General features: G+C 41.6%; 1 protein-coding gene across 3 annotated transcripts in view; it reads left to right on the top strand.

The window, feature by feature from the left end:
• The window catches only part of RAD50 (RAD50 double strand break repair protein), a 167,439-nt gene that overhangs the window by 39,114 nt on the left and 109,605 nt on the right, over positions 1 to 18,720 (top strand). For all 3 annotated transcript variants that reach the window (XM_068277463.1, XM_068277462.1, XM_068277461.1), the window contains exons 6-10: positions 339 to 543; positions 1,887 to 2,015; positions 12,271 to 12,436; positions 14,384 to 14,577; positions 16,345 to 16,551. In XM_068277463.1, the coding sequence (XP_068133564.1) occupies positions 339 to 543; positions 1,887 to 2,015; positions 12,271 to 12,436; positions 14,384 to 14,577; positions 16,345 to 16,551 (901 nt within the window). The remainder of the gene's footprint in view (positions 1 to 338; positions 544 to 1,886; positions 2,016 to 12,270; positions 12,437 to 14,383; positions 14,578 to 16,344; positions 16,552 to 18,720) is intronic.

The raw sequence follows: 18,720 nt of genomic DNA on the forward strand, positions 1-18,720 counted from the left end.
AAGAGGCGGCCGCCAGCTAAGATAACACAAGCAGCGGTCACTGGGGTGGGGGGTTCAGTTCGAGAGTCCCGATGTGCGGACCCGCGGGAAACAGCCCACAGACCGGCAGTGGACCTGGGGTTGGGGATCCCTGTTGTATAACACAACATAGAGATTTGATTTACATAGAAAAAATTAGTTGCCAGTATAATGGGGTCATTGCATAGCTGTGAATTATGAAACCTTACTAAAGAGATTTTACTTTCTGGGAGTACAATCCAGAATTGTTACACCTTTGTGGAGTGTATTGAGTTCTTATCTATATGCTTTTAATGAGATAGTCTTCTTGTTTTTTATAGTTATATTAAAGCCTTGGAAACGTTACGTCAGGTGAGATTAAAGCAGTCACAGCGTGTGAAGGAATACCAAACAGAACTGAAATACCTAAAGCAGAATAAAGAGAAAGCAAGGGAAATCCAAGACAACCTTCGCAGCAAAGAGGCTCAGCTGGCAGCTTCTAAAGAAAATGTGAAATCTATTGAAAATCAGCTTGAACCACTCAGAGTAAGTCATAGTGGTTGGTTGAGCAGCTGATAAAAATGCTTCCAATGATAGCCCTTCCCAAGGTAATCCTACCTAAAGATGTTGTGGACAAATAACTGATGTTAAAGTAATCCTTCTGGCTAGGTTCATAGTGGTCAGTTGCATAACTCACTCATTATAATGATTGTGAATTGCAATGCCTGCATGCAGTGAGTTAGAATAACATGATCAGTTACAGCTCAGTACTGTGAACAGGCCCATAGAATTGTATGGGCAGTGAGTTCACATGCAGAATTATTCTGCAACACAACTGAGCACTGTGAACTAGCCCTCAGTCCTATATAAGATTCCTTACAACCAGCAGGAGAATTTGCCACAGCAGACAATCTTCAAACCTGAGCTATGGCAGTCTGATCCTACATAGCTACCAGGGCTGTGGAGTCAGAGTTGGGGTTGGGGTCGAGGAGTCGGAGTCGGGGCAATTTTGGGCACCCGGAGTTGGAGTCGGAGTTGTGGTTTCATAAACTGGGGAGTCGGAGTCGGATGATTTTTGTACAAAATCCACAGCCCTGTTAAGTATTAGACTAAGGAGTCGGAACCATTTTGGGTACCTGGAGTCGGAGTTGGAGTCGGAGTTTGAGTCGGAGTCATGGTTTCATAAATTGAGGAGTTGGAAGTTTTTTGTATCAACTCCACAGCCCTGATAGCTACTATGTAAATTTTCTTAGAAACATGGAAAATCTGTAACGGAAACGGACACATCCCAAAGAAATACTTAAAGAGAATCTGTACTCTAAAATTCTTACAATAAGAAGCATACCATTCTATTCACTATGTTCTCCTGGGCCCCTCTGTGCTGTTTCTGCCACTCCCTGCTGCAATCCTGGCTTGTAATTGCCAGTTTTAGGCAGTGTTTACAAACAAAAGACATGGCTGCTAACCAGAAGCTGAGAGGAGAGCTTGGAGAGGGTGCGTAAAGCTTCTGCCTATCACAAGCAGTGCTGCACATTCCACACATTCCAGCCTGAGCCCGACAGAGGAAAGAAGATAAGATTTATTACAGAGACAGTGCAACTAGAAAAGGCTGCAGTATGCCAGAGCACATTAGAAGAGTTATAGGAACTTATAGGATAGAAGAAATAAGGCTCAACATTTTGTTACAGAGTCTCTTTAATCAGAGGAGACTTTTTTTTTTTTTTTTATTGAAAACTGCATGTTAAGATAATGTTTAGCTTCCCAGATACAAGTTATGAAAGTAGAGAGAGATAGGCTCCAAAAATTACAGATTGGTTTGTGACGTTTTTAAGAATCATTTTATTGCAGGTACTAATGGTCTTTTTTTGTTGTTGTTTGTTTTGTTTTAGAGCCGTCTATCAGAAATTCAGAAAAATCTCTCTAAAGTAATGAAGCTTGACAATGATATTAAAGCTTTAGAGAGCAGAAAAAGAACTATGGAAAAAGATAACCAGGATTTAGAGGAGAAAATTGAGAAGGTTTGTTATGCATGTGTAAGAAAAAAATACAACAAACCTTGTAGTTACAGGACTTGACTTTAACCACTTAAAGAGAATCTGTATTGTTAAAATTGCACAAAAGTAAACATACCAGTGCGTTAGGGGACATCTCCTATTACCCTCTGTCACAATTTCGCCGATCCCCGCCGCATTAAAAGTGGTTAAAAACAGTTTTAAAAAGTTTGTTTATAAACAAACAAAATTGCCACCAAAACAGGAAGTAGGTTGATGTACAGTATGTCCACACATAGAAACTACATCCATACACAATCAGGCTGTATACAGCCTTCCTTTTGAATCTCAAGAGATCATTTGTGTGTTTCTTTCCCCCTGCATCTCTCATGCACTGAAGTTTCAGGCTGCTCTTTTCTTCCTGCAAACAGCTTTGCCCTTGCCTGTAATTCCTCACTATGTGCAAGCCCAGCCAGCTCAGAGGACGATTTATCCAGCTTGTAAAAGAGAAGAGAGAAGCTGCTCTAATCTAAATAACACACAGGCAGTGTGCATAGAGGGGCCTGAAAGGGGGAGTTCATAGCAGAACCACAACACTGAAGAACTTGGCAGCCTTCCAGACACAGGCTGACAAGTCTGACAAGAGAGAGATAAGTTGATTTATTACAGAGACTGTGATAGTACAAAGTGCTGCAGTAAGCCAGAACACATTAGAATTGCTTTTGGAACTTGAAGGATGATAAAAAACAGGATGAAATTTTTGTTACGGAGTCTCTTTAAGTACCAGCGGTCTCTGCCCCCTTAAAGGGAATCAGAGAGGAAAAAATAAAGCAGTTATACATACCTGGGGCTTCCTCCAGCCCCACACGCGCTGATCGATCCCACGCCGCCGTCCTCCTCTGCCCGCAGCTATGAGAACCATCTCAGCGCTGATCCGTCAGTCGGAGCCAGTCTAAGCGTAGCAGAGGTGCGCTCTTTGCGCATCTCTGCAGGAGTGTATGAAGAGATACGTAGAGGGCGCACTTCTCCTGCGTAGCCCGGCTCCGATGACGTCAGCGACAAGAGCCCGTTCTTGTAGTTGCGGACAGCGGTGGATGGCGGCGTGATATGCGATGTATGGGGCTGGAGGAAGCCCCAGGTATGTATAACAGCTTTTTAATTTTTTTAGATAAGGTTCCTCTCTGGTTCCCTTTAAGGATCAGCGAGCGCTGGTACAGAAACGGCGGAAACCCGACGAATCGTCGCACATAAGAGCCATCACAGCTGCACGTCGGAAACCTTGGCCGCCCACTCTGCCGTCATGACGGCAGAGGTCCTGTAAGCCGGTCAGGAGCTGCTTTCATTGGCTCCTGACACTGTGTTTTTAATGTAAGCCAATGGGAGATGCTTACATTGAAAGACAGGGCCAGGAGCCAATGAAATCGGCTCCTGACCCGCTCACAGGGCACTGCCGTCATAGAGACAGGCAGAGCGAGTGAGCTGTGGCAGGGATTCAGCGGCGAGATCGGCGGGAGCATCGAAAATGGCGGATGCGCACAGCAGCAGTAAGTTGAAATCTACGCCCTGGCAGCCAGATAGCCATCAAAACAGAGCGTAGATTTCAACTATTAAGGTCCTTAAAGCGGTATAAAACCCTGACATAAGATTCAATAAAAACATGTTTTCCTACTTTTTATATGCCAAACAGTTATCATATTTGCTTTTGTGCATAAGTATTATTATTCATTTACAAATTACAAGTTCCCAAAAGTACAGTTTTTTGCTTTGAGAGCTGCCTTTGCATTTTATTCATAACCAGTTTTAATTATCTTGTATTGAAGGCAGAAATGCTTTGCGTTTCTGTCTGTGTCCAGGAGCTTCTGCGCAGTCAGAGAATGTGTCACATTCCTCACTTGATACAATTACGTAAACACAAGATAACATTATCTCCTCTTTGGATGCATCCAGCTTTCTCTGCACTGAACTTTCAAGACCTGTGTTTAACTAATTGAATGCTGTTCTAGTAAGAAAAAAATGGTGGTAGTATATAATTTGCTGTAAATAATTTTTAGAGCAAAGAAGAAATGCTGGGTTTCATTCCGCTTTAAGTAGTTAAAGGATACCCAAGGTGACACGTGACATAATGAGATAAACATATGTATGTACAGTGCCTAGCACACAAATAACTATGCTGTGTTCCTTTTTTTTTTTCTTTCTCTGCCTGAAAGAGTTAAACCTCAGATATGAAGCGGCAGTTCCTGTCTGAGTCAGGACTGAGTCAGACTACAGCGTGACCCTCACTGATAAAAAATTACAACTATAAAACAGCTTCTGAAAGATGGCTTCTGAAAGCAGGAAAGAGATAAAAAGGGTCATTAGTTCATACTGAGGATTTTAGCTCTGGCATACATCAATGAATGTGTCATTGAGCAAAAACAATAAACAGTAAAAACTTAAGTAGATTTAAATATAAAATAACTCTATGGGATATCTTAAAAAGTCCTTTTTAGAAGAAAGAGGATAGATGCAATTGTTTATTTTGTTTGTTTATTTATTTTCACCTCGGGTGTCCTTTTAAAGGTATAGGTTTTCTACTGTGTGGCTGAATGGAGGGAGGTAGGTCTTGGGACTTTTTAGGTTAACATAGAGCAAAGGTAGCCATACACAATTCAATGTTTTTATAAGATTTTGATCTATTAGATTATTTTACCAAACCTATTATACACCATTCAATTTTCAAAGCAGTCAACCTGATTTTTCCAACACATCCGATAAGATTTTTATTGAAAGAAAACAGAATAATCAATAACTTTTTTTAATCTGTCAAAAAAAAAGATTGTTTTCAGTTTTTTTCCTCTATTCAATTGTTTTGGTCGAATAAACAGGAAAATCAAACAATTTGATTGTACAGTGCATGGGGGCCTTTAAAGTGGTGATAAATTACTGTTACTGGACATCCGGGATAAAAGAACAGTATAAAAGGCTTATATTATAACATACAGTGGGATGCAAAAGTTTGGGCAACCTTGTTAATTGTCATGATTTTCCTGTATAAATCGTTGGTTGTTACGATAAAAAATGTCAGTTAGGAGACACACACACAGTAATATTTGAGAAGTGAAATAAAAATTATTGGATTTACAGAAAGTGCGCAATAATTGTTTAAACAAAATTAGGCAGGTGCATACATTTGGGCACCACAAAAAAGAAATTAAATCAATATTTAGTAGATCCTCCTTTTGCAGAAATTACAGCCTCTAAACGCTTCCTGTAGGTTCCAGTGAGAGTCTGGATTCTAGTTAAAGGTATTTTGGACCATTCTTCTTCACAAAACATCTCTAGTTCATTCAGGTTTGATGGCTTCCGAGCATGGACAGCTCTCTTTAACTCACACCACAGATTTTCAATTACGTTCAGGTCTGGGGACTAGGTTGGCCATTCCAGAACGTTGTACTTGTTCCTCTTCATGAATGCCTTAATGGATTTTGAGCAGGTCGTTGTCGTGTTGAAAGATCCATCCACGGCGCAGCTTCAGCTTTGTCGCTGATTCCTGAACATTGGTCTCCAGAATCTGCTGATACTGAGTGGAATCCATGCGTCCCTCAACTTTGATAAGATTCCCAGTCCCTGCACTGGCCACACAGCACCATAGCTTGAGGGAACCACTGCATTTTACTGTAGGTAGCAGGTGTTTTTCTTGGAATGCTGTGTTGTTTTTCCTCCGTGCATAATGCCCCTTGTTATGCCCAAATAACTAAATTTTAGTTTCATCAGTCCACAGCACCTTACTCCAAAATAAAGCTGGCTTGTCCAAATGTGCTTTAGCATACTTCAAGCGGCTCTGTTTGCGCTGTGGGCGGAGAAAAGGCTTCCTCTGAATCACTGTTGCATACAGCATCTCCTTGTATAAAGTGCGCCGAATGGTTGAACGATGCACGTGACTCCATCTGCAGCAAGATGATGTTGGAGGTCTTTGGTGCTGGTCTGTGGGTTGACTCTTGACTGCTCTCACCATTCTTCGCTTCTGTTTATCCGAGATTTTTCTTGGTCTGCCATTTCAAGCCTTAACTTGAACTGAGCCTGTGGTCTTCCATTTCCTCAATATGTTTCTAACTGTGGAAACTGACAGCTGTAATCTCTGAGACAGCTTTCTGTATCCTTCCCCTAAACCATGAGGGTGAACAATCTTTGTCTTCAGGTCATTTGAGGGTTGTTTTGAGACCCCTGTGTTGCTTCTCTTCAGAGAAAATTATAAGAGGAGGGAAACTTACAATTGACCCCCTTAAATAACCTTTATCATAATTGGATTCACCTGTGTATGTAGGTCAGGGGTCACTGAGCTTACCGAGCCAATTTGAGTTCCAATAATTAGTTCTAAAGGTTTTGGAATCGATAAAATGACAAGTGCCCAAATTTATGCACTTGCCTGATTTTATTTAACCTATTTTGGTTCCTGGACGTAGAAACTACGTCCAGGAACCATGCGCGCGGCCGATCGCGCGCGTGCACGCGCACTCCCGGCCGCGGATTTGGTAGCCAGGGAATCAATGTATCGGGCTACGGTGCCCGATCACCGATTCCTCTCCCCCGCTGAAAAAGCGACAGCTTCTCTCGGAAGCTCCCCCTTTTCTGGCCGTTCCCTCCCCGATGCGTCACTCTAAGCGTGTGTTACGCTTAGAGTGACGTCAGTTTATTGGATTTCCAGAAAGTGCACAATAATTGTTTTAACAAAATTAGGCAGGTGCATAAATTTGGGCACTACAAAAAAAGAAATTAAATCATTATTTATTAGATTCTCCTTTTGCAGAATGTACAGCCTCTAAACGCTTCCTGCAGGTTCCAATGAGAGTCTGGTTGAAGGTATTTTGGACCATTCCTCTTTACAAAACATCTCTAGTTGATTCAGGTTTGATGGCTTCCGAGCATGGACAGCTCTCTTTAACTCACACCACAGATTTTCAATTATATTCAGGTCTAGGGACTGAGATGGCCATTCCAGAATGTTGTACTTGTTCCTCTGCATGAATGCCTTAGTGGATTTTGAGCAGTGTTTAGGGTCTTTGTCTTGTTGAAAGATCTAGCCCTGGCGCAGCTTCAGCTTTGTCACTGATTCCTGGACATTGGTTTCCAGAATCTGCTGATACTGAGTGGAATCCATGCGTCCCTCAATTTTGACAAGATTCTCAGTCCCTGCACTGGCCATACAGCCCCACAGCATGATGGAATCACCACCATATTTTACTGTACGTAGCAGGTGGTTTTCTTGGAATGCTGTGTTGTTTTTCCTCCATGCATGACGGGGCGTTGTTATGCCCAAATAACTCAATTTTAGTTTCATCAGTCCACAGCACCTTATTCCAAAATGAAGCTGGCTTGTCCAAATGTGCTTTACGTACCTCAAGCGGCTCTGTTTGTGCTGTGGGCAGAGAAAAGGCTTCCTCTGCATTACTTTCACATACAGCATCTCCTTGTGTAAAGTGCGCCGAATGGTTGAAAGATGCACAGTGACTCCATCTGCAGCAAGATAATGTTGTAGGGTGGGTTGACTGTTCTCACCATTCGTCCCTTCTGTTTATCCGAGATTTTTCTTGGTCTGCCATTTCAAGCCTTAACTTGAACTGAGCCTGTGGTCTTCCATTTCCTCAATATGTTTCTAACTGTGGAAACTGACAGCTGTAATCTCTGAGACAGCTTTCTGTATCCTTCCCCTAAACCATGAGGGTGAACAATCTTTGTCTTCAGGTCATTTGAGGGTTGTTTTGAGACCCCTGTGTTGCTTCTCTTCAGAGAAAATTATAAGAGGAGGGAAACTTACAATTGACCCCCTTAAATAACCTTTATCATAATTGGATTCACCTGTGTATGTAGGTCAGGGGTCACTGAGCTTACCGAGCCAATTTGAGTTCCAATAATTAGTTCTAAAGGTTTTGGAATCGATAAAATGACAAGTGCCCAAATTTATGCACCTGCCTGATTTTATTTAACCTATTTTGGTTCCTGGACGTAGAAACTACGTCCAGGAACCATGCACGCGGCCGATCGCGCGCGTGCACGCGCACTCCCGGCCGCGGATTTGGTAGCCAGGGAATCAATGTATCGGGCTACGGTGCCCGATCACCGATTCCTCTCCCCCGCTGAAAAAGCGACAGCTTCTCTCGGAAGCTCCCCCTTTTCTGGCCGTTCCCTCCCCGATGCGTCACTCTAAGCGTGTGTTACGCTTAGAGTGACGTCATGTAAACAAACTCATGGCCGCCATCTTGTGGCCAAAAAGTAATACTACAACTGAAAATAAAAATAAATTAAAATGAACACACATTTACATTATAAATCTATTGTTTACCTCCCACCTTCCCAAAACTACCCAAATAAAATGTTTACTATTAAAAAAAAAAAAACATTACAATAAAAAAAAAAAACATGTAAATATTTACCTAAGGGTCTAAACTTTTTAAATATCAATTTAAAGATGAAATATTTCTATATTTTTTTTTTATTTTAAACTTGTTAATAGTGATAGATGCAAAATGGAAAAAATGCACCTTTATTTCCAAATAAAATATTGTCGCCATACATTGTGATAGGGACATAATTTTAACGGTGTAATGACCGGGACATATGGGCAAATACAATACGTGAATTTTAATTATGGTGGCATGTATTATTTTAAAACTATAATGGCTGAAAACTGAGAAATAATTAATTTTTCCATTTTTTTCTTATTCTTCCTGTTAAAATGCGTTTACATTAAAGTGGCTCTTAGCAAAATGTACCCCCCAAAGAAAGCCTAATTGGTGGCGGAAAAAACAAGATATAGATCAGTTCATTGTGATAAGTAGTGATAAAGTTATAGGCTAATGAATGGGAGGTGAACATTTCTCACGTGAAAAGCACGGAACCTGAATGGGTTAAACAATTCTTGTGCACTTTCTGTTAATCCAATAAACTTCATTTCGCTTCTCAAATATCACTGTGTGTGTCTTCTATATGATATATTTAACTGACATTTTTTATCATAACAGCCGATTTATAAAGGAAAATCATGACAATTAACAAGGCTACCCAAACTTTCGCATCCCACTGGTTTAAAAATACACACTTAACAAGTAAAAAGTCTCCAACAGTTATATAGACACAAAAATACATACAGTCATGTAATGTATTTGCAGATCAAATCAGGAGTAGAAGGTTGCCGGCACTACGGGATCTCTAGCCGTGTCACTGGGAGCGAGGATGGACAGATATTCAAAAAGCCACCTTGATGATATTACAGATACTGCGTGCTCATGACTAAATTGCGAAACATACACATAGGATCAGCATCAAAAAAGAAAAACAGTTGAATCAGGCACTGCAGTGTATACTGTTTTAATGGTGTCTTCAGCTGTGAGTAAAATCACCATTTGTATCAAAAATTATGACATTCAGAAAGGTAGGTATAAAACATCATCTTCTGTAGAAAAATCATCATGTGCAAACATCTTGTGCGTTCAAACAGTTGCAAGAGGAGGATGTCCTACCATATCAGAGGGTGGTCGGTGGTGGGTGCAGGGCAAAAACGTTTTTACTCACAGCTGAAGACACTATTAAAACAGTATACACTGCAGTGCCTGATTCAACTGTTTTTCTTTTTTGATGCTGATGTAATGTATTTGTTTACTCAAGTCAGAAAACATTGGTATGAAATAGAGCAAACAAGAAAAAAAACGACATCCACCAGGTTGGAGTTGAAAAGATAATTTTATATACTATAGGGAATGTGTTTATCTTAAAGGGACGCTGTAGGGGGGTCAGAGGAAAATTAGTTGAAGTTACCCGGGGCTTCTAATGGTCCCCCACAGACATCCTGTACCCGCGCAGCCACTCCCCAATGCTCCAGCCCCGCCTCTGGTACACTTCTAGAATTTCAGACTTTAAAGTCTGAAAACCACTGCGCCTGTGTTGCCGTGTCCTCACTCCCGCTGATGGCACCAGGAGTGTACTGTGCAGACCCAGTATGGTCTGTGCCTGCGCCGTGCCTTCTGGTGACATCAGGGGAATCGAGGAAATGGCAACGCAGGCGCAGTGGTTTTCAGACTTTAGAGTCTGAAATTCCAGAAGTGAACCGGAGGCGGGGCCGGAGCATCAGTGAGTGGCTGTGCGGGCACAGGATGTCTGCGGGGGGACCATTAGAAACCCCAGGTAACTTCAACTCATTTTCCCCCAACCCCCCCCCCCACAGTATCCCTTTAAATTTGGTCATCTGAGTAGCGTACTGGTTAAGGCTGTTACCTTTGATGTAGGGTTTGAGCCTTTGACCAGGGTGCGAATGCTGGTTCAAGCAAATATTTAAAACCGCTACTTTTTGGTAGCTTGTAGAATGCACCCTAAGTGGCTGCAGTCCTGTGTATTAAGTAGCTAAAGGTCATCAAGTATTAGGTAGCTAGAGGGGCCCCCGACTGAAGGGAGATCTGGTCAGTGAAATGCCGAGACCCAGTTGAGTAACCTGTCATTTACACTCCACTTGGCACTCTGCATAGAGAATGTGGAGGGAGGCGTTTGCGGAGAGGAATGAGCTGCCTTTCCATCAACAAGCGCCAGTGCCTTATGATAAATCCGGTCGTGGATACAGAAATTACAGGGAAAAAGTAACCTCCAGACACTAAAATGGAGTATCATAGAATTCTGGAATCAAACTTAGTAACAATGACAGCACACCTCTGACAGGTGACTGGCTGACTGATTTATTATGATATTGAGTGATCTTGGCTCCTGTGATGTAAATCCGGGCCTGTCTGTATCCTACTTTGTCATGTTAAAGCGGAATATAACCCTGCATTTCAACTTTGCTCTAAAACATTATTTACAGCATATTATATGCAACCAGCATTTTTTTTTTACTAGACCAGCATTGGAAGGGTTACACACATAGTTTTAAAGTTCTGTGGAGAGAGCTGCTCCCTGCAGTCGAAGTTTAAATTGATACATTTCAGTAAACAAAATGTAGCAAGTGGTGAATGTTACACACTCTTTGGCTGTCCTCCAGCTCCTGCACAGTCAGAGAGAGTGAGTGTTGTTACATTTTGTTTTGCTGAAATGTATCTATGTAAGCCTCAGATGCTGCAGCAGTTCTCTCCAGGAACTTTCAAGCTGTGTGTTTAACCCGCGTACGTTAAAAAGGGGCGCTGGGAAAAAAGGGCGCCGGGTTTTTAACGATAAGCATGGATAACGTTTAAAATTGTATTGTACTGTATTTCGTTTAAAATTAATGTTTTTTAAAGTAATAAATCATTAAATAATGTGCATTAAATCGGCAATTGTAAAAACGTTAATCTTTCGTTTAAATATTGAAACGTATAATAACGTTTAAAAAAAAATTACTAAGTAACCCTCCCTGTACCTACCCCTAACCCCTAGACCCCCCTGTTAGTGCCTAAACCTAAGACCCCCCTGTTGGTGCCTAAACCTAAGACCCCCCTGTTGGTGCCTAAACCTAAGACCCCCCCTGTTGGTGCCTAAACCTAAGACCCCCCTGTTAGTGCCTAAACCTAAGACCCCCCTGTTGGTGCCTAAACCTAAGACCCCCCTGTTGGTGTCTAAACCTAAGACCCCCCTGTTGGTGCCTAAACCTAAAACCCCCTGTTGGTGCCTAAACCTAAGACCCCCCTGTTGGTGCCTAAACCTAAGACCCCCCTGTTGGTTTTTTTCGTTTAAAAATAATGTAAAAAAAAAAAAAAAAAGTACTGTTTTTCGTTTAAAAATAATGTTTGGGAAAAAATATTGTACTGTTTTTCGTTTAAAAATATTTAAAATGTATAAATCATTAAATAATGTGTAATCATGAGAAACAGTAATAAAACATTAAGTCTCCGGGCGCCGCTTTTAAAACGTTAGTTTTCTCCGGCGCCCTTTTTTCCTATCGGGCGCCCATTAAACGATATTTATTATAGGAGTGAATGGCGGCGCCCGATTTGTCCACTAGCCTCAGGCGCCCGAATTTACTGTTTCCGTTTAACCCATCCAATGCTGGTCTAGTAAAAAAAATGCTGGTTGCATATAATATGCTGTAAATAATGTTTTAGAGCAGAGTTGAAATGCAGGGTTATATTCCGCTTTAATATATAGCTCTACTGGCGCTTAAAGTTCTTGTTAACTTGTCAGCAGCATTAACAGCCTCAGTTTACATGTTTTTCGGTGAATGCCAATGTCGCTTTAATCTGTTGTTAATGGATACGCTTTGCTTAACCATACTGCTAGGCTAGAAGTATGTTTCCTAGTTAAATTTACCATATGTATTACTATTTTATATGGGTTGATGTGATCTTAGGTCTTCCAAGGGTCTGATGAAGAGCTGAATGAGATGTATCAAAACCATCAGAGGACTGTAAGAGAGAAGGAGAGGAAGCTCAATGATTACCAGCGTGAGCTGGATCGAGCAGCAAAGGATTGCCTGAGAATAAACCGAGAAAAAGGAGAGCTGCTGATCCAGCAAGGTACCATGAACTAGAGCAACACTACTGTTAATATAATTTTTTTAATTTATATTTTTTTTTTGAAATTTTTATTCTTTAGTCCTAAGTATTAGAAACACCCCAAAAAGCTGGGCATGTGTTGTATGTGCATAATGACATGGATAACCTTCATAACTCTTACTAAACTTATTTAAGTGTTTCCCAGGGTGTGCAAGGGAGCTAAAGCCAGTTCAGGTTCACTTTCGGTTGGTGGGTGGGTGAATGTAAGCAAAAGCGTTTACTATCTAGTATAATGCATGCTTGCAGAAAAACATTGCTGCAACACAAGTTAAAGGAATACTATGGATACCCAAGTGTTCTAAAATGACAGTGTGCACATAATGTCTAAGTAGCTGTGTAAACATTTTCCTACCTTTCATGTTTAATATCAAAGGCAAAAACTGTAATTTATTGAGGGTAGGATTTAGCTATATTGGGACAAATCAATTGCAGAAGGGGTGTCTGCTTCAATGCACAGCCAGAGTTGCATATCAGACTACAGAAACCAAATATCAAACATATCAAACTCTGAAAGCAAAAACAGTATGAAAAGCTGTGACAATTAGTTACATTTCCTCTGCTCTCTTTCAGACACTTCAGTCAGAAACACAGGAGCTGCAGCTGTTGGGAGCTCTCTTCTCTGTCACACACAGAGCTACACATAGAGTTAACTGATCAAGTGTGAGGGGAATTTCCCCTCTCCTCATGGCTCAGTCAGTCAGTAAACTTTGAATGTATTTTGCTAACAGTAAACAAAGAAGTTGCTACTAAAATGTATACACCAATACTTAGCAGCACTTCCAAAACAATTCCTGTGTCAATTGAAACAAATATGTGAATCGATAGTACTCCTTTAACTCACTCTTTTCTCTCCATGTTCTTTCTATCTCTCTCTGGCCTTCTCCAAGCTCGAAGTGGTGGAGGGTCTGATACAAAAATCGCTGCAAAGCCTTTTGAGTGCCATTGATGGCAGCAGATTGCCCCCCTGGTCCCTCTCCTTGGCGTATCATTTATGTATCCTCTGTATCTACTGCCGCGCACCTTCTGTATCTACTGTATGCTCATACACCACACTGGTGTTACTGTATGCGTTTATGCACCATACTGTTGTTTCTGTGTACCACTGAATGTTACTGTACCATCAACGACCCTGAAGTACGACCCTGAAGTACTTGTCCCCGTTGTACTTGTCAAAATAAATTATTCTGAAAGCTGTATAGTACTTTTGAGCAGAGCTCGTTAGATTATTGCCTTCTGTCTAGGTGGGGCTGCTCTTACTGTTCCCTGTTTATTTACGCTCTATTTTTTTCATTAAAAAAATGAAGTTAAAGTAAACCTGTAGGTTTTTAAAATCAAAAATCTAGATACTTAACTCTTCCCTCTGTCTCCCTCCACCTTGTTGTTCCAGAGCTGTGTCCTCCTAAAGCTTGCGGCTGCGCTCCTGCAACAGAACAAACATGGTCACACTGCGCAGTAGCACAGACTCACTCAGCTCGTTACTGCTGCACAATTGTGAGCCATAAGTAAGAGCTTCTGGATGGTTTCAGGAGGACACAGCACAGGAAAGGGCTGGTGGAGGAGGATTATCCAGAGGCTTCCCTCTTTTGAGGTCGGAACCCATTTATGGCCGTTTTTTATCTACAGATACACTATAAGATTGTTTAACAATTTTATTCCACGACAAAACTAAAAATCAACATGGAAAATATAATTAGAGGCCTTATCACATTAGAAACTGCGCAGAAAGACTTAATCTGATTCACTCGACTTTTTTTTTTTTCCATTAGATGTTTTCTCTATATACAGTATGTACTAAATACTTTTTCAGTGCTCAGCTAGTAAAAAGTACTAAACATTGTACCATGGCCAGTGTTGGTATTGCCTTTGTAGTTATTCTATTGCAGGAATTATAGCTGTTACATTTTATAGGTCGTCTTCAGAATGAGGCTGAACAGCACCAGCAAAAGATCAGAACACGAGACTCTCTTATGAAGACCCTGGCAACACAACTGGAGCTTGATGGGTTTGAACGCACACCATTTAATCCGAGACAGACAGCCAGCTTTCAGAGACTGGTGAAAGAAAGGCAAGAAAAAGATGAGGCAGATGCTAATCAGATAATGGTAAGAACAATATAAAAATACTCTTTTTAATTGTTACATTTACACTGTACAGACTCCATGAAATCTTAATGGAGAAGTAATTGAACAAGGGCTGTCTTCGTGTCCTATTAACCCTTTCCAATCCAATGTCAGACTATGGGGAGACAAAAAGGAAAAACCGGGAGCCCCAATAGTGTATTACAGTTATTTCAACCACTTTCCACTATTTTTTTGGTATTTTTTTTTTTAGCACACATACTCTGCATCTGGTTGGTATGTGGTAGTCTTTCCTTTTCTGTGGTTGAGGTTACACCTTTAGTGGATACAGGTGTTGACCGGTCAACTTCCTGGTCCTGCATAATCTGGGTTGCAGCACTGAGGTTTTTTTGTATTGCATTGGAAAGGGGAAATCCCAATTTACTGAAGGTAAAGAGTAACTTCCAATGGGAAACAATAAAAGTTTAAAAAGCAGTCCACGTGGAGGGAAAGTGGTGGACTTGCCTCCAAAAAAACAAAACAGTCCAATAATAAGGACAAAAAGATTCATTAATTCAAGACTGCATGCTTTGTGGGTTTATCCCACTGCTTGGGTGAGTCTAGAGGATCAAGATTGAGTTAGCACAGTGAGTCAGGCATGGCAAAGCTGTGCAGGTATTTGTTAATGGCATACGCTGTCATGTCTGAACCCGCAATTGGACTGCCATATTTTTCAGCCTGTCACAGGAAGTGGACATCATTGCAGATGTAGACATTCCTATAAAAATGTGTTGACCTCAGGAAATAAAGTTATGAAACTCTTGAAATCCCTCACTGTGCCAGAATGCTGAATTAAAGAGCAGTCCAGCTTCAGGTTCATATTTGACCTGTCTGAGAGAAGGAATGGGATAGTCATTGATGGCTAACCTTGGCACTTTAGCTGTGACAAAACTACAAATTCCATCATGCCTCAGCCTCCCCAAGTTATGCTTAGAGCTGTCAGAGTATTGCAATGCCTCATGGAACTTGTAGTTCCACCACAGCTGGAGTGCCAAGGTTAGACAACACTGGGATAGATTAATTACTTTTCTACCAGTCCTAACAGTACTTTTTTATAAGTCACTTCAAGTGTCCTTTAAAATGAACCTAAACTCTATAAAAAAAAGGCATTTTAACTAACCTTTGGCTTCTGCGACCCCCTGCAACCACCCTGTGCCCCCTGCCGGGACAAACCGATCCTTCCAGTCCCTTGCTGCGACCCAGTTTCGTTTTCGGCGACTCAGCCTGCTGCACCAGCGAGTTATTGATCGCTCTCCTGTCGCTGGGAGGGATTTTCTCATACCGCGCATGCACAGGATGCTACCGGCGACAGAAGCGTAATCGAGGATGCACGTGATCGACTGGCTGGGTTGCTGGAAATGAAACTTCGCCGCTGCGGGGGACCGGAAGCTCAGTTTGTCCCAGTGCGGACACAGGGCAGCTACTGGGGCGGGTAGAAGCCTCAGATAAGTTAAACTACCTTATTTTTTTTTATTTTGTTTAGGTGAACTTTAAGGACCAACATTACACAATATTGTAGAATTAATAATAAAAAAGTCCAAATACAAACTTGCATATCAAGTACAAACTGTGGCGTAAATAAAGAAGACGGCCTGATCAGGCATACAGTCAAAGAGCGAGGAGAACATAGGATACAATAAAATAAGGGGATAGGACTGTGGCTACCGTAATAATGAAACGTTAACATGAAGAGGTGCTTATTATTTATATATTCATTATCATTTAATAACTGAGTGATTTTCTTCATTGTAGAAGGAGTTTTCAGACAAAGAAGCAATGAAACAGCGACAAATAGATGAAATCAGAGACAAGAAGACAGGTCTTGAGCGAACAATTGAGTTGAAGTCGGCTACACAGAACAAAAAACAAGGGGACCTCAGGAGTGTGAAGTCTGAGCTCCAGCAGCTAGAGGGGTCTTCAGACAGACTGCAAGAGCTAGATGAAGAGCTTGTGAAAACGGTGAGCTGCATGCAGGCAATACTTAATGTTAGGACTCACATGTATGGGCAGGCCTTATAAGAGTGTGAGTAAAAATTTACGGCACTATAGGGTTGGTTTTCTAATGGTTGGTACACACCATACAATTTCTCGTCAGATAGACAGGTCGAATCAAATTTTTCAACAGGTCAGTTCTGATTTACGATAGTTTTTTCTGATGGATTTTCTGATCCCTTCAATACAAAGTCAATCAGAAATGCAATTGGAAATCAGATCGGACCTGTTGGAAATAATTCAACCTGTCTATATGATGGAAAATTGCATGGTGTACATCAGGCATAAGGTCAGAGAGCTTTAACTAATTCTGTTATACTGGATTTTTTTTTAATTGATAGGCTTTTGGTATTGGGATTCTATTTAGCATCCCAGTGTGCAATTATGTGACCTAATTAATGCTATAAAGAACAAAGAGAAATAAAAAGAAAAGCAGAAATAACCAAATAAAAAAATATATATATTTTGTGGCTTCAGTAGTTACATATTTACATAGTTATTTGGGTTGAAAAAAGACTTACGTCCATCGAGTTCAACCAGAGAACAAAGCACAACACCAGCCTGCTCCCTCACATATCCCTGTTGATCCAGAGGAAGGCAAAAACCCTTACAAGGCATGGTCCAATTAGCCCCAAAAGGGAAATAATTCCTTCCCGACTCCAGATGGCAATCAGATAAAATCCCTGGATCAACATCATTAGGCATTACCTAGTAATTGTAGCCATGGATGTCTTTCAACACAAGGAAAGCATCTAAGACCCCTTTAAATGCAGGTATAGAATTTGCCATAACTACTTCCTGTGGCAATGCATTCCACATCTTAAAGGGACTCCGAGCTCATTTAAAAAATAAAAGTTGTACTCACCAGGGGCTTTCTCCAGCCCAGTGCTGGTCGGGAGGTCCCACGCCGGCGTCCTGGCTCCTCTCCTTCTCCCCGCTCCGGAATGGCTGACAGGCCGCAGCCCGGGCGACACTCTCCCGAGTGTCGGGCTGCTTCTTCCGCATATGACGCGGATTACGTCACACGCCGGCCGCCTCGCGTCATCACGGCGGCCGGCGTGAAAGTACTGCGCATGCGCGCTTTAATCGCGCATGCGCAGTACTTTCACGCCGGCCGCCGTGATGACGCGAGGCGGCCGGCGTGTGACGTAAACCGCTCGGGAGAGTGTCGCCCGGGCTGCGGCCTGTCAGCCATTCCGGAGCGGGGAGAAGGAGAGGAGCCAGGACGCCGGCGTGGAACCTCCCGACCAGCACTGGGCTGGAGAAAGCCCCTGGTGAGTACAACTTTTATTTTTTAGATGAGCTCGGAGTCACTTTATTCACTCTTACTGTAAAGAACCCTTTCCTAAATAAATGGCTAAAACGTTTTTCCTCCATGCGCAGATCATGTTCTCTAGTCCTTTGAGAAGGCCTAGGGACAAAAAGCTTATCCGCCAAGCTTTTATATTGCCCTCTGATGTATTTATACATGTTAATTAGATCACCTCTAAGGCGTCTTTTCTCTAGACTAAATAAACCCCGTTTATCTAACCTTTCTTGGTAAGTGAGACCTTCTATCCCTCGTATCAATTTTGTTGCTCGTCTCTGCACCTACTCTAAAACTGCAATATCTTTCCTGTATTGTGGTCCCCAAAACTGAATTCCATATTCTAGATGTGGTCGCATCTCGAGTTTTTATTTCCCTTTTAATGCATCCCAAAATTTTATTAGCTTTAGCTGCAGCGGCTTGGCATTGAATAAGATTAGTTAGAACTTATATAAAGAGAGTGTGGCTTTGGACCTGCTCAGGCAAAACATTCCCTCCTCCAAACTAAGAATAATCTAGCATAAGCTCAGATAGTTTGGAAGTGTGCAGGGGGTGGGGGGCAGGGAGTGCTCTACTCCGTGCACAGCTACTACTTGCAAACTATGGCTTCAGTATTTCTTTTTTTTTTAAATATCTTTATTTACCAGTTTTTCCAATATACAGACAAATTCATAACCATCATATTAATAAAGATCATACAAATTGCTTATTACACAAGATATCATTACAGATTCAACTTCCTTTGTACCATTTCCTGTATGTTATCAGAAAAACACATTCTACATCTAGACTCCCAGGCATAGGCCTCAATTCACTAAGCTTATCTCCTG

Source organism: Hyperolius riggenbachi, chromosome 3, assembly GCF_040937935.1.
Source record: "Hyperolius riggenbachi isolate aHypRig1 chromosome 3, aHypRig1.pri, whole genome shotgun sequence".
In the NCBI taxonomy this organism is placed as follows: Eukaryota; Metazoa; Chordata; class Amphibia; order Anura; family Hyperoliidae; genus Hyperolius; species Hyperolius riggenbachi.